The 15,212-nt window shown below is 34.5% G+C and overlaps 2 protein-coding genes across 2 annotated transcripts; both read left to right on the forward strand.

The window, feature by feature from the left end:
* The first annotated feature begins 277 nt into the window (after nt 1-277).
* Nucleotides 278-7,606, forward strand: LOC140145179 (uncharacterized). Its single transcript, XM_072166953.1, has 2 exons — nt 278-456; nt 5,535-7,606. Exons 1-2 carry the CDS (start codon nt 454-456, stop codon nt 6,813-6,815), a joined length of 1,284 nt encoding a protein of 427 aa, XP_072023054.1. The 5' UTR covers nt 278-453; the 3' UTR covers nt 6,816-7,606.
* Nucleotides 7,607-11,340: 3,734 nt separating this feature from the next.
* LOC140145181 (uncharacterized) lies at nt 11,341-13,824 on the forward strand. The gene is given in 3 exon segments (XM_072166955.1): nt 11,341-11,376; nt 12,399-12,538; nt 12,675-13,824. Coding segments are annotated over 3 exon segments (1,326 nt in total).
* Nucleotides 13,825-15,212: the final 1,388 nt, after the last annotated feature.

A 15,212-nucleotide genomic window follows, 5' to 3' on the forward strand; every position in this document is an offset into this window, starting at 1 on the left:
ACACGGTTTTTCCGGCACAGTGAGCCAGAGCCAGCTAACTAACCTATTCCGCTTGTGACATAAATGGAATAATGGATTCACTCAGGTGAGAGGTGTTCCTACTTGACTTTCATGAAGACATCTATCATACACGCTTATTGTTATTTAAATATCATGATCAATTGAATTAGGATGAACTATCTATCCCGATCGATCGATCAATGTAAAACTTGCAGTTAGTTATCTGAGGATGTCGATCGATTCTGGAATATCTATTAAATAGGTCGAAAAATTGGTTCCATAACAATTGTATGCAAACTAAGAACTACCATTATATAGTGCAGTCAGCTGTGCTCTTTATCTCTAGTTGTCTGTTATAACATGCGAACATTTGGTGTATGTGTACGTTAATCGTAAGATTGGTCAAGATATTCTGTGAATTATTTCAATAAGCCACGGTGCGGTGCAGTGAGGATGGTGAGTAACTTACATTGGCTTTAAAACCAAAGATTATAAAACCCGAGTGTAAAACATATTGCACTTGAATAGATTTTACTGATGTGTACGATCCATGTTTAGGATCTTATCCATGCTGGGTTTTTTTGTTGTTGTTGCTTTTTTTGTTTTTTGCTTCAAGTGTTTTGTTTCCTAGTTTACGGATGATGAATTGTAAAAGATGTGAAATTTAAGATGTACCAATTGATCCTGACAAATTAATGATGATGAATAAGATCAACACAGCCAAGCCGGATCCAATTTTTATATGTTTGTTGTTGTTTTTGGTTTGTGACACAACACCTGTTCCGTGTTGTGCTTTAACGAAACTTGATGTAAGAGTATAATCGCATGGACTTTTTATTTTAAGTTGTATCATTTGATTTACAAATCATTAAATCATGATAAGAAAGGGAGGTACATGTACAATCCCAGCAAACACAAAAACGTTTTAAAAACGTTTTAAATAAGTTATATTTTGGCTTTTGGTTTAGGTAAAAACGTTTTAATAACATTAAAATGTCGGGTTATATAAAGGTCATGATAACATTTTAAAACGTTTTGTATGAAAACACACTACAACAATATTTTTTAATGTTTTCAAAAAATGTTATTGTAAACTATTTTGACAAACATTTTTCCCAAATATTGTGTCAATACTTAAATAACATTATGTTAAAATGTTTGAACCCAGCAAACACAGAAATGTTCTTAAAATGTTTTTTTCAAAACCTTTTAATAACATTTAAATGTCGGGTTATACAAAGGTCATGAAAACGTTTTTAAAACGTTATTGAAAATATTTTGGGCAAGCATTTTTCGCAAAATATTTTTTCAACTTCAAAATTCTGTTTAGAATGTTTTGTATTTAAAACTTTTCAAGAATGTTTTTGGAATGTTAAAGTTAAAACGTTTCTATACCCTTTATATAACCCGACATTTTACGTTTTCTGTAAAACATTTTTGTCTGCTGAGCAGTAGATTATAAAAAAAATTTTAAGGTTATTAAAACGTTTTATACTCTTAATATATCCTTTATATAACCCGACATTTAAACGTTTTCTGACAACCTTTTATAACCTTTTGCGAATGATGTCGAAAACGTTTTGTGTTTGCTGGGATGTTACCCTCGGGTGAATTTTAGGTGGCGGCATGTGCCTATCATTATGATCCTTTTCTTGAAATCGTATACCCGATGACCCTCTCTATAAACTTGATGTAAGAGTATTTTCGCACGGACTTGAGTCCCGTTTTTTAAAAGATGAAATTTATTTTAAGTTGTATCATTTGACTGATTACAAATTATTGACCATGGTAAGAAAGGGAGGTGCAATGTTACCCTCGGTGGAGGCATGTGTCTATCATTATTATCATACACTGCAAATTTTGAAGAACACGTGACGCGTCCGATAATACTTAAATTTAACACATCCAGAACGCCTTTATTCAAATGTAAGAGATACATGTAATGAACACCTAGAACGCCTTTATGTTGTGTTCAGCAGGTGTTTTCATGAAAAAAACATTAGTAAGCAGTGTTTACTATGCTTGGATTGAGTTTCATATTACGTGGCTCTCTATGTTACAACGAACACAAATTGCCTAGGTAGATTTAAATCTTATCACTTACATGTACCTTAGTGTAACGAACAGGGACTCGAATCATGGAGCTTAAGTTTATTAGTCTGATGCTCTACCGATTGAGCTAACAGGGATTCGAACCAGGGACCTTACGTTTATTAGTCTGATGCTCTACCGATTGAGCTAATGGGGATTCGAACCAGGGGCCTTATGTTCATTATTTATTAGTCTGATGCTCTACCGACTGAGCAAACGGGGTGTCTAAAAATCTTACTTATGATTGTATTCCTAAGTTATTATTTTTATGATTATAATTATACATTTGCATGTATTAGTGTTATTATTATTATTATTATTATTATTATTATTATTATTATTATTATTATTATTATTATTATTATTATTATTATTATTATTAATTTGTGTTATTATTTATTATTAAATATGAAAAGGTTTGACTACAAAAACGATTCTCTTATAAATGCATCTACTCACAGTTTCCAGCTCGATACACACGACTACATAAATATTTCCAGCACTAGCGAATCTAGTCTCCAAACAGTTTGTGTTATTCTACACGGTTGAGTGCATAGCATCATAAGAGCTGTGTGAAAATAGACATCTGTGATTGGTTTTTGCCAAAACCTAAAGTGTTTCCTTCGTCCAATCAGATTTTTTGGTATCGAACGAAAGCTAATATTTCCCCCTAAAAACAGTGTTTTACATTAGGTTAACAGATAACGCGATCCAATGTTATAGCAAGGCAAATAATGGTAAATCTGTTAAAAACTACCTATCCAATACATTATTAGACTAAAATGGAGGTTTTAAAAGTCAAAACCACAAGTGTTCCTTTCAATATTTTTTAAATTTTATGCCATTAAATGAAAAAAACATACTGATATTGGTCATATATTAGCTACATTAGAATGAGCAATACAATTAAACATGAGTTTAATAAGACTACCCAATCATTGTATGTATTTAAAAGAAAATATAAGTCATACCTGTTGTCATATTATCAGTAACTTATTTGTTTATTTTATACCTGTAACTTATAGTTAATTTGAATTTTCCTATATGCATCATCACTGCCTTCTCTTTAGTGTCTAGTTGCACATGTCCTGTCCTGTCCTGTCCTACTTACCCAGTCCTGTCCCGTGTTTGTAGTTGTCATGTTTTTGGTAGTTATTTAAGGTAGTAATCTATAATTATCATCATTTGCAACTTCTAGGGTGACCATACATTTCGAGTCTTGCTCTTTTTGGTCTCCCCACCGATGTTTTCCTTCCGTATTCTATTGTATGGTGAAAATAAACTGAAACTGAGCAATGGCCAATTCTCTTTAAATTGCAAATCCTGTGCAAAAAGTTACTGATTTCGCATGTTTTGTCATAATGGTTGTAAATTCAACGAACTATGACTTTGCTAAAGAGCGCTTAAAAATTGACCTGATATGTTTATTATGCCTATATTAGTGTTATTATTATACTGTCTGTTCAATTAGCTTAGATTCTTGAATTTTTAAGATATTTGAAAAAATACAAAATTGTGGTCAAAGTCATCAAAGAAAAGTGTTAGCACAGCCTTAGACCTAACGTGATTTATACTTTTCAAATTCTAAAGTTCAATTTAAAACCCCATTTCTTTTCAATTTTGGTCTTTTCCCGCGATATTTTTATAACAAGCCGTAGAACGTCGGGTACCATAAACTTTTTTGAATCAATCCATTTAGAGCAATGGGGACGAATGTCATAATGCGCTGAGATAGTATTTATTCGACCATCCGCATCAAGAAGTATTGTCCAGCAAAATAGCTATATTTGCCAGTATGCCTATTGTTTGAAATCCTACTGCTGAAACATTACGTTATTATTTTTGAACCAAGTCAGGCCCAGCTTATATAAATACATTCCTTGCGTATTTATTTATTTATTTATTTATTTATTTATTTATTTATTTATTTATTTATTTATTTATTTATTTATTTATTTATTTATTTATTTATTTATTTATTTTGCGAATGGGTCTGAGAAGGTGTAGGCCTATAGGCCTATTATAAAACTACACATTTATTTTCAATTTGTTATTTCGTTTTGTGTGTTGAATATATATACAAACTATGAGAAGGACATTTGGAAACAAAAGAACTTTTGTACAAGAAAATATTATTAAACAATCAGGTTACAGAAAACAATTCTTGTAAAGTCACTATATCTGAAAATGTCAAGCGAATGCTGATATTCTTGGGAAGGAATGATGGTATTAAACAAAACGCAATTTACATTGTAAACCAGTTGAAATAAGAACGAAATCCATAATTTTAATGTCATTGTTTAGGGAAAAAATAATGTTCAGAATAATGTTATGCATAAAACGTAATCGCGCCATATAATTTCGCGTAACAAAAACCGGTGGACCATCATCACCTATAGAACCTATCCAATAACCGGAACGGAATAACAATTGAAATGGCAGGACAGATTGGTGGACAGATTGTTTTGCTAAATTGGATAGGGTCTATGCCCTAAGTTGAGAATGGACCGTCCCACTCGATTTGTAAAAAGGTCGCGAACACTTTTGGTGGACCCAAGTAACTGCCTAAAATGAGGCAAAATTGAAAAGAAATGGGGTTTTAAATTGAACTTGTGAATTTGAAAAGTATAAATCACGTTAGGTCTAAGGCTGTGCTAACACTTTTCTTTGATGACTTTGACCGCTATTTTTAATTTTTTCAAATATCTTAAAAATTCAAGAATCTAAGCTTATTGAACAGACAGTAGTATACTGTTTACCAACATTGGTCAGATGTCGACATTCCGACCGTCATATTAAGGTTGGCAAAACAACGTTGGTCCAACCTCGACGTATCGACCATCATTTTAAGGTTGGCAAGCTATGTCGGCTCGACGTTGGCATACCGACAATCATTTAAGGTTGGCACAATAACGTTGGCATGCCGACCGCCATTTTAAGGTGGGCTGGCTAAGTTGGCTTGACGTAAGCGCACCAACCATTATATATGTGACTCCTCGCCACAACTGAGCCCGGATGTCGCCAATCATCATTTTTGAGATATTCAACCAAAATATTCTGCTTGAAATTAGCTTTAAAATGATGTATATCATGTCTATAGTACTTGACATTTAAGTAGTGAAAATCAATAAAACAGTCAATAAATCCTTTCTTTCCTATTGTTTATTGTTAAGTTCGATGGAGCATATCTCAATAGTGGCACTGGCGACATCCGGGCTCAGTTGTGGCGAGGAGTCACATATTAAAGGCTGGGGCAACAACGTTGGTCCAATGTTGGGTTTGCGTCAGCTTACCGATCGCGACCATCATGCCGACCATTGCCAACGTTGGGCCAACGAAGTCTTGCTATAAAGGGAAATAAAGCAAGCTTTTTGACATTTTCGACGACGTAGATAGTAATTCTTTCGCTAATCGTATGTACATTTTGCTTGTTTCCATTACAGACAATGACAAGTACAAGCCCGTGTGAGTGGGTCTACCTAATGCCACATGTGTGCAAGTATTGCGGGCAGAGATTTTACAACGATGCGTTACGATATTTGTCTCATAAAAGACACCATGAAATGGGAATTCGTCCTTACTGGTATGACTACAAGAGCAAATCGAGATATATTACGTCCATGGTTAAGAATGAAAAGGAAGGTTTCACTATTTCTAAACTCAAGACGAGATGCAAAACACAGCTACACGATAGACAGGGTAAAAATATTGATCGACCAAGGAATTACAACAAAGATTCAAACTCTTCTGTCGCATCAAAGGAATCATCCACTGGAAAGAAAACTTTTATGTGCACATTTTGCAATAAAAGCTTTACTTTGTTAGGTCACTTGAAGCGGCATGAACGTATACACAAGGAGAAGCCTTTTAGATGTACATTTTGCAACAAGGGCTTTACAATGTCTGGCAATTTAAAGAAACATGAACGTATTCATACTGGAGAGAAACCATTTAGATGTACATTTTGTAATAAAGGCTTCACACAGTCAGGTCACTTGAAGAACCATGAACGCATTCATACTGGAGATAAGCCTTTTAGATGTACAATTTGTAACAAAGGCTTCACAAGGTCAGGTCACTTGAAGAGACATGAACGAATACATACTGAAGAGAAGCCTTTTAAATGTACAATTTGCAGCAAATGCTTCACAACGTCAGGAAGTTTGAAGAAACATGAACGTATACACACTGGAGAGAACCCTTTTAAATGTACAGTTTGTAACAAAGGCTTCACACAGTCAGGTCACTTGAAGAGCCATGAACGAATACATACTAGAGAGAATCCTTTTAGGTGTACAATTTGTAACAAAGGCTTCACACAGTCAGGTGACTTGAAGAGACATGAACGAACACATACTGGAGAGAAGCCTTTTAGATGTATAACTTGCAACAAAGGCTTCACAACGTCAGGAAGTTTGAAGAAACATGAACGTATACATACTGGAGAGAAGCCTTTTAGGTGTGCATTTTGTAACAAAGGCTTCACACAGTCAGGTCAATTGAAGAGCCATGAACGAATACATACTGAAGAGAAGCCTTTTAGGTGTACATTTTGTTACAAAGGCTTCGCCCAGTCAGGTCACTTGAAGAGTCATGAACGAATACATACTGGAGAGAAGCCTTTTAGTTGTACATTTTGTTACAAGGGTTTCACAAGGTCATGTCACTTGAAGAGTCATGAACGAATACATACTAAACATGTTAAAGAGAAGCAAGTCAAATGAACTCAATCGATAAGTACGACTATGGTGTGAGAGGTTGCGGGTTCGAACCCTGGTGATGGTAAAGTACGTTTTCGTGGAAAACTGAGGTAACTTGAAATTCCCCTGGACAAGGAACTTACTGCTAATTGCCTCGTGACCTGTACGACACTCGGGGAGCTGATCCTGGATGCGATGGTTATTTGTGGTATGTCTAGGGTGTGCGCTCTTGAAGTAGAAAGTCTCTGTGTTGTTGTTAAATGGTTTATGGAATGATGTGGGCCGTAGTGATCAGCGATAACCTGTAAAGTGTGCTTAGGCGTGTGGATCAACATGTAGGCGTTGTGCCTGTGCGTAGCACACACCATAAATCACAGCGCTTTTTTAGAAGTTTTTTAATGTTGTTTTGTAATAAAAGTTGTACACACTAAAGATAATTTGAAGGCACATGAACGTATTCATACTAAGTGTAGATTTGGTAACAAATAAAGTCTACACAAAAAGTAACGCAGCTGTTATAAATACGCCTATAGCTTCAGAATTAATAATTGTTTCCACAATATTTCTGCATAGAAAAAAGGATGATTTATGTACGCGCATTTTGATACCCCATTGTCAAATGTTGTTCAATATTAACAACACAGTAGTGCCTTTGAAGAAAAATACCCGAATTTAAAAGTTGCAGTTTCCAGCGATCAATGGTTATTACGTAAGTATTGTGGCACGTAAAACCCTCATAGAGACCTTGCGAAATGAAGTTACTTTAACTTTAACTTTAACGTCTAGAGGATTATAGAGGATTATGTATTCAAAACCAAGGTGGTTTTGAATACATAATCCTCTATAATCCTCTATACGTTAAAGTTAAAGTTAAAGTAACTTCATTTCGCAAGGTCTCTATTATCTTCGCGCTGACTTCAAATCAATACAAATACATGTAATTGCAACTTATAAATTCGGGTATTTCTCTTTAAAAACATTGCTGTGTTGTTATTATTGAACGAAATTGATCAAATGGGGGTATGAAAATGGGCGTGTATCAATCATTTAAAAACAACCGGAACCAGAACAATTGTATCAATCACAATTATTAGTTCTGATGCTAAAGACGTATTTATAACAGCTGCGTTAATTTTTGTGCAGTGTTTACTTTACACAGTCAGGTATCTTGAAAGCACATACTGTCAATTCTGTTCCAAGATTTCCCACAAGTCACTTGCAGGAACATGAACGTTTATAAGAGCCCAATACGTAACAAAAGCCCAATACTTAACAAGTTGATACGTATTGGGTTCAACTTCTACCTAGAACAAAAAGTGGCAAAAAAGAAATCATCCCGCTCAATACGTAACAAAAATAAAATAGAATAAAAATTACTTTATCCATACTCCCTCCCTCTGTACTGGTTTTGTATTAGGCTTTGATACATTTTGTGTTACGTATTGGGCTCCGGTTGTTTTTAAAGCAAATTATGGATATTAGATGCATGTGTTTGTTATAGAATTACTTTATATTGACCCAGTAACTCATTTTGAGTCTTTCTAGAACAAATTATTTTACAGTGTTTTTTTCTCTAGACGTTATTTATTACGTATTGGGCTCTGGTTATTTTAAAAGCAAATTATGGAGATAATGTGCATGTTTTTGTTATAGAATTACTTTATATTGACTCAATAACTCATTTTGAGTCATTCTAAGTATAGAGTAAAAACACGTATTGGGCTCTGGTTATTTTAAAAGCAAATTATGGAGATAATGTGCATGTTTTTGTTATAGAATTACTTTATATTGACTCAATAACTCATTTTGAGTGTTTTTTTCTCTAGACTTAGATATTTTTTGTTACGTATTGGGCTCTGGTTATTTTTTTAAAGCAAATTATGGTTATTAGATGCATGATTTATATTGGCTCAGTACCTCATTTTGAGTCTTGTGAGTCTTTCTAGAAAAAAAAAAAAATGACAGTGTTTTTTTCTCTAGACTTAGAATTGTTTGTTACGTATTAGGCTCTGGTTATTTTTAAAGCAGGTGCATGTTTTTGTTGTATATATAATTACTTTTTGTTACGTATAGGGCTTTTGTTATTTTCAAAGCAAATCATGGTTATTAGGTGCATGTTTTTGTTATAGAATTACTTTATTGTGACTCTGTAACTCATTTTGAGTAATAATAATAATAAATTAATAAATTTAAATAAATTTATTATGATTTTGAGTAATTTTGAGTCTTTCTAGAAAAAAACATTGACAGTGTTTTTTCTCTAGATTTAGAATTTTTTGTTACGTATTAGGCTCTGATTACTTTTAAAGCAGGTGCATGTTTTTGTTGTATAATTACTTTTTGTTACATATAGGGCTTATGTTATTTTCAAAGCACATTATGGTTATTAGGTGCATGTTTTTGTTATAGAATTACTTTATTGTGACTCAGTAACTCATTTTGAGTCATTTTGAGTATTTCTATAACAAATAAGTGTTTTTACTCTATACTTAGAATGACTCAAAATGAGTTACTGGGTCAATATAAAGTAATTCTATAACAAAAATATGCACCTAATAACCATAATTTGCTTTAAAAATAACCAGATATAACCCCAATACGTAAAAAAAATATTGAGATCTTTTGAGACATATAGAAAATAGAAAATCAAAAGATTTATTAACTTTAGACTCGTAAAATAAGTCGAGTTCGTCATCTGCGGTGATTTGTTCACAAAAAGGTTAGTACTGATCGGAGATTGGTAAACAAAGCGAAAAAGTCAGGAAATGCTCTGTCTACCACTAGCCCTAACAGATTATCACACATTTGTTGAGTCGCATGATTGAATGTACCGAATGACTTCTTGAAGTGTCTTTGAGTATAAAGTAAATCATTCTATTTCCAAATCGAAAATTACATCAAAACTACAACAAATTTGATCGGTCAAGGTAAGTGAAAATTAAATTTGCTGTGAAATGAAGTAACCTTTCAGATTGCATAGACCATGTTATGAACAAATCGTGCATCATGTTAGTAAAGTTTGGTTAACAATATTCCTGACAGGTACCGTAGGTGTAGGAATATGACGTAAAAGACAAAAAACGCTTTACAGAATATGAATATGACAAAGACGTACTTTGAACTCCTATCCCAACTATGCCTTCGGTACCAACTCAATAGTTAATTTATAGTCTTCTGAAGTTTATAGATTTATGAACACTTTTGAGAAGATATCCAAAGTCAAGTACATCAATATCCTCATTCTCGTGGTATAAACAGCGCATGCATTCAAAGCCCTTCATTCAGAGTGTGTATAAAGCCTGTGTATAGAGTGAAAACAGACAGCCGCCAGCTATAAGCGAATAGCCGCCAGTCATACATTTTCTGTTCATCTTTATAATAACGTAATGTAAAAATAATTTTTTGTGGGTTAAGCACCTTCTGGATCGTCATACAAGTAGTGCTTAACATTAAAAAATAATAAAACGAATTTGTTTCCTGGTTTATGTTGAAGAGTTGAAGTTATGTTGATATCAATTACAGTTTTTCCGTTTTCATTTTATTGATTGCGATAAAACAGGTTAATAATACAGAACATTGTCATGATTGTGTGTGCATTTTAATTTTGATTTCATGTTTTCTATGTTTTCTATCGTAATCTTTGTATACCCCTTGTAGACCTTTTGACTTTGAACGTGTTGACCCCGATTCTTTCTTGAATTTTGTGCACGGTCGCTGACCATTTGGGAGCGCTGCCCTTCGTGAACCCTACTCTGTTAGTGATGCGTCTGACCTTGGTGCCCGGAGTGAGAGCGAGTTTGTCAACGCGATCGGCTGCTCTCATCGCTCTGGCTCGGTCTTCTAATCAATGTTCAGGAGTGTCCTTCTCTTTCTGGTATAAGCCTATAGCTTAACCATTGCCTACGTCACACACACCCTCGCATAACTTGATTCATAATTAAGGCATAGGTCTACATGAATCTTTAATTTTTGAAGATTCATTGATAATAATAATGTCAAAAAGACAATAGCCTTGGTCCAATATTTGAAGTATGTTACTGTAAAGAAATAGGAACATAAAAAGGGATGGGCCAAATACTAATATTATATATTTATTTTTGAAAACTTCTTCAGATATAGGCATATAAAACAACACAACCTGCACAATCTTGCAGTGTCATTTTCCTAGTCAACGTGTAGTTTCGAGTATAATCACTGCACAAACGGTAGCAGCTGTCATGATTGAACACAACTGCTCATATGTGACCGTCCACGGCGAATGAGCCGTAAATTCCTCCCCCGGTCAATTTTGTTTTATTTCGTGTTTAAAAAATAAACATCATAAACTTAAAAATGGTATATCAGTTGACTTCAAACGATATCCAGAAGCGGAGTTATGGTTAGTTAAACTTTGCTCCTTCAACAAAATTATAGCTTTTTTCGTTTCTATGTGTGTCTCTTTTTCCACATTGCTTGCAATAAATATCAAACAGTCATAATTGGCGGTCATTTCAAATCATCCCCAAGTCAACGAGGTTTAAGAAGGTTCTCTCATTGTTAATTGTTGGTTATGCAGCGAAACGAAAGGAAACGAAAGGAAACAATGGTATGTGTACCATTGTTCACGAAATGAGACAATGGCGTGCTTTTTGTAAACCAGCATTCTTGAAAATGAGCAACATAATGATTGTTGACTTAACACGGTTTGGAAATAATTTCTTCATATTTTTGGTGTTATCTGTCGTTTACATATCCTTCCTAAAACACAAAAGTACGACCCTCTCCAAACACCTAAATTAGCTAAAAATTTAGGACATGTTACAAAACTATATTGTCTAGAATTTTAGAAGAGTACTTTTAATATTGGCCGGTTATTTTTCACACAGCGACGTTAACTAAGCAATGTACTATTACCTATAACATTAACTAAAACACCAAAGTACGAATATTTCCAAACATCTAAATTAGCTAAAAATTTAGGACATGTTAAAAACTATATTTTCTAGAACTTTAGAAGAGTACTTTTAATATTGGCCGGTTATTTTTCACACAGCGACGTTAACTAGTCATATCCCCATACTTATAACGTAGGGCTATTTGTAGAGGTCACGCGTCAATGGGAAAGAGCACTGTGTATTGTGTATAGGAAAACGGACAGTAACTGCAGTATGCCTTAGTGTACCTACCGGAAATCGAACCAATTCAATGAACTATGACTTTGATAAGGGAGCGCTTACAAATTGATATGATATGTTTATTAGGCTTAGTAGTGTTATTATTATCAACATTGGTCAGATGTCGGCATTCCGATCGCCACATTAATGTTGACACAACCACATTAGTACAACCTCGGCGTATCGACCATCATTTTAAGGTTAGCAAGCTATGTTGGCTCGACGTTGGCATACCGACCATCATTTAAGGTTGGCACAACAAAGTTGGCTCAACGTTGGCATGCCGACCGCCATTTTAAGGTTGGCTGGCGAAGTTAGCTTGACGTTACCATACCAGCCATTGGGCCAACAAAGTCTTACTATATATGGAAATAAAATAAGCCTATTTGACGTTTTCAAAGACGTAGATGGTATTAATCCCCCGATTAATCCTTTTTGCTTGTTTCCATTACAGACAATGGCAAGTACACGCCCACATGAGTGGGTCTACTTAATGCCGCATGTATTCAAGTATTGCGGGCAGAGATTTTACAACGATGCGTTACGATATTTGTCTCATAAAAGACACCATGAAATGGGAATTCGTCCTTACTGGTATGACTACAAGCGCAAAACGAGACACATTTCGTCCATGGTTACGAATGAAAAGGAAGTTTTCATTATTTCTAAACTCAAGACGAGATGCAAAACACAGCTACATGATAGGCGGGATAAAATATTGATCGACAAGGAATAACGACAAAGATTCAAACTCTTCTGTCGCATCAAGGGAATCATCCACTGGAGAGAAAGCTTTTATCTGTACATTTTGCAATAAAAGCTTTACTTTGTTAGGCCACTTGAAGCGGCATGAACGTATACACAAGGAGAAGCCTTTTAGATGTACATTTTGCAACAAGGGTTTTACAAGGTCGGGAAGTTTGAAGAGACATGAACGTATTCATACTAAAGAGAAGCCTTTTAGATGTACATTTTGCAACAAAGGCTTCACAACGTCAGGTCACTTGAAGAGCCATGAACGAATACATACTGAAGAGAAGCCTTTTAGGTGTACATTTTATAGCCAAGCAGGTCACTTGAAGAGACATGAAAGAATACATACTAAAGAGAAGCCTTTTAGGTGTACATTTTGTAACAAGGGTTTCACAAGGTGATGTCACTTGAAGAGACATGAACGAATACATACTGGAGAGAAGCCTTTTAGATGTCCATTTTGTAACAAAGGTTTTAAACAGTCAGGTGACTTGAAGAGACATGAACGAACACATATTGAAGAGAATCCTTTTAGATGTCCACTTTGTAACAAAGGTTTCAAACAGTCAGGTGACTTGAAGAGACATGAACGAATACATACTGGAGAGAAGCCTTTTAGGTGTACATTTTGTAACAAGGGTTTCACAAGGTCATGTCACTTGAAGAGACATGAACGAATACATACTGAAGAGAATCCTTTTAGATGTCCATTTTGTAACAAAGGCTTCAAACAGTCAGGTGACTTGAAGAGACATGAACGAATACATACTGGAGAGAAGCCTTTTAGATGTATAATTTGCAACAAAGGCTTCACAACGTCAGGAAGTTTGAAGAAACATGAACGTATACATACTGGAGAGAACCCTTTTAGATGTACAGTTTGTAACAAAAGCTTTGCACAGTCAAGTAATTTGAAGAGACATGAACGAATACATACTGAAGAGAAGCCTTTTAAGTGTACATTTTGTAATAAAGGCTTCACACAGTCAGGTCACTTGAAGAGACATGAAAGAATACATACTAAAGAGAAGCCTTTTAGGTATACATTTTGTAACAAGGGTTTCACAAGGTTATATCACTTGAAGAGACATGAACGAATACACACTAAAGAGAAGCAAGTCAAATGAACTCAATTAATAAGTACGACTATGGTGTGAGAGGTTGCGGATTCGAACCTAGTTATGGTAAGTACGCTTTCGTGGAAAACTGAGTTAACTTGAAATTACCCTGGACAAGGAACTTACTGCTAATTGTCTCATGACCTGTACGACACTCGGGGAGGTGATCATGGATGCGATGGTTATTTGTGGTATGTCTAGGGTGTCCTCTTGAAGTAGAAAGTCCCTGTGTTGTTGTTAAATGGATTATGGAATGATGTGGGCCGTAGTGATCAGCGTCAATTACAGCGCTTTTTTAGAAGTCATTTAATGTTGTTTTGTAATAAAAGTGGTAACAAATACTTCACACAGTCAGGTATCTTGAAAGCACATATTGTCAATTCTGTTCCAAGATTTCCCACAAGTCACTTGTGTGAACATGACCGTTTAACCACACGAACATTTGTAGGAGCCCAATACGTAACAAAAGCCCAATACGTAACAAGTTGATACATATTGGGTGCAACTTCTTCTACCTAGAACAAAAAGTGGGAAAAAGAAATTATCCCGCCCAATACGTAACAAAACTAAAATCAAATTAAAATTACTTTATCCATACTCCCTCTCTCTGTACTGGGTTTGTTACGTATTGGGCTCTATACATTTTTGTTACGTATTGGGCTCCGGTTGTTTTTAAAGCAAATTATGGATATTAGGTGCATGTGTTTGTTATAGAATTACTTTATATTGACCCAGTAACTCATTTTGAGTCTTTCTAGAACAAATTATTTTACAGTGTTTTTTCTCTAGACTTTATTTATTACGTATTGGGCTCTGGTTATTTTAAAAGCAAATTATGGAGATAAGGTGCATGTTTTTGTTATAGAATTACTTTATATTGACTCAATAACTCATTTTGAGTGTTTTTTTCTCTAGACTTAGATATTTTTTGTTACGTATTGGGCTCTGGTTATTTTTTAAAGCAAATTATGGTTATTAGGTGCATGATTTATATTGGCTCAGTACCTCATTTTGAGTCTTGTGACAGTGTTTTTTCTCTAGACTTAGAATTTTTTGTTACGTATTGGGCTCTGGTTATTTTAAAAGCAAATTATGGAGATAAGGGGCATGTTTTTGTTATAGAATTACTTTATGTTAACTCAATAACTAATTTTGAGTGTTTTTTTTTCTCTAGACTTAGATATTTTTTGTTACGTATTGGGCTCTGGTTATTTTTTAAAGCAAATTATGGTTATTAGGTGCATGATTTATATTGGCTCAGTACATCATTTTGAGTCTTGTGACAGTGTTTTTTCTCTAGACTTAGAATGTTTTGTTACGTATTGGGCTCTGGTTATTTTAAAAGCAAATTATGGAGATAAGGTGCATGTTTTTGTTATAGAATTACTTTATGTTGA

This window comes from Amphiura filiformis, unplaced genomic scaffold, assembly GCF_039555335.1.
Source record: "Amphiura filiformis unplaced genomic scaffold, Afil_fr2py scaffold_164, whole genome shotgun sequence".
Classification (NCBI taxonomy): domain Eukaryota; kingdom Metazoa; phylum Echinodermata; class Ophiuroidea; order Amphilepidida; family Amphiuridae; genus Amphiura; species Amphiura filiformis.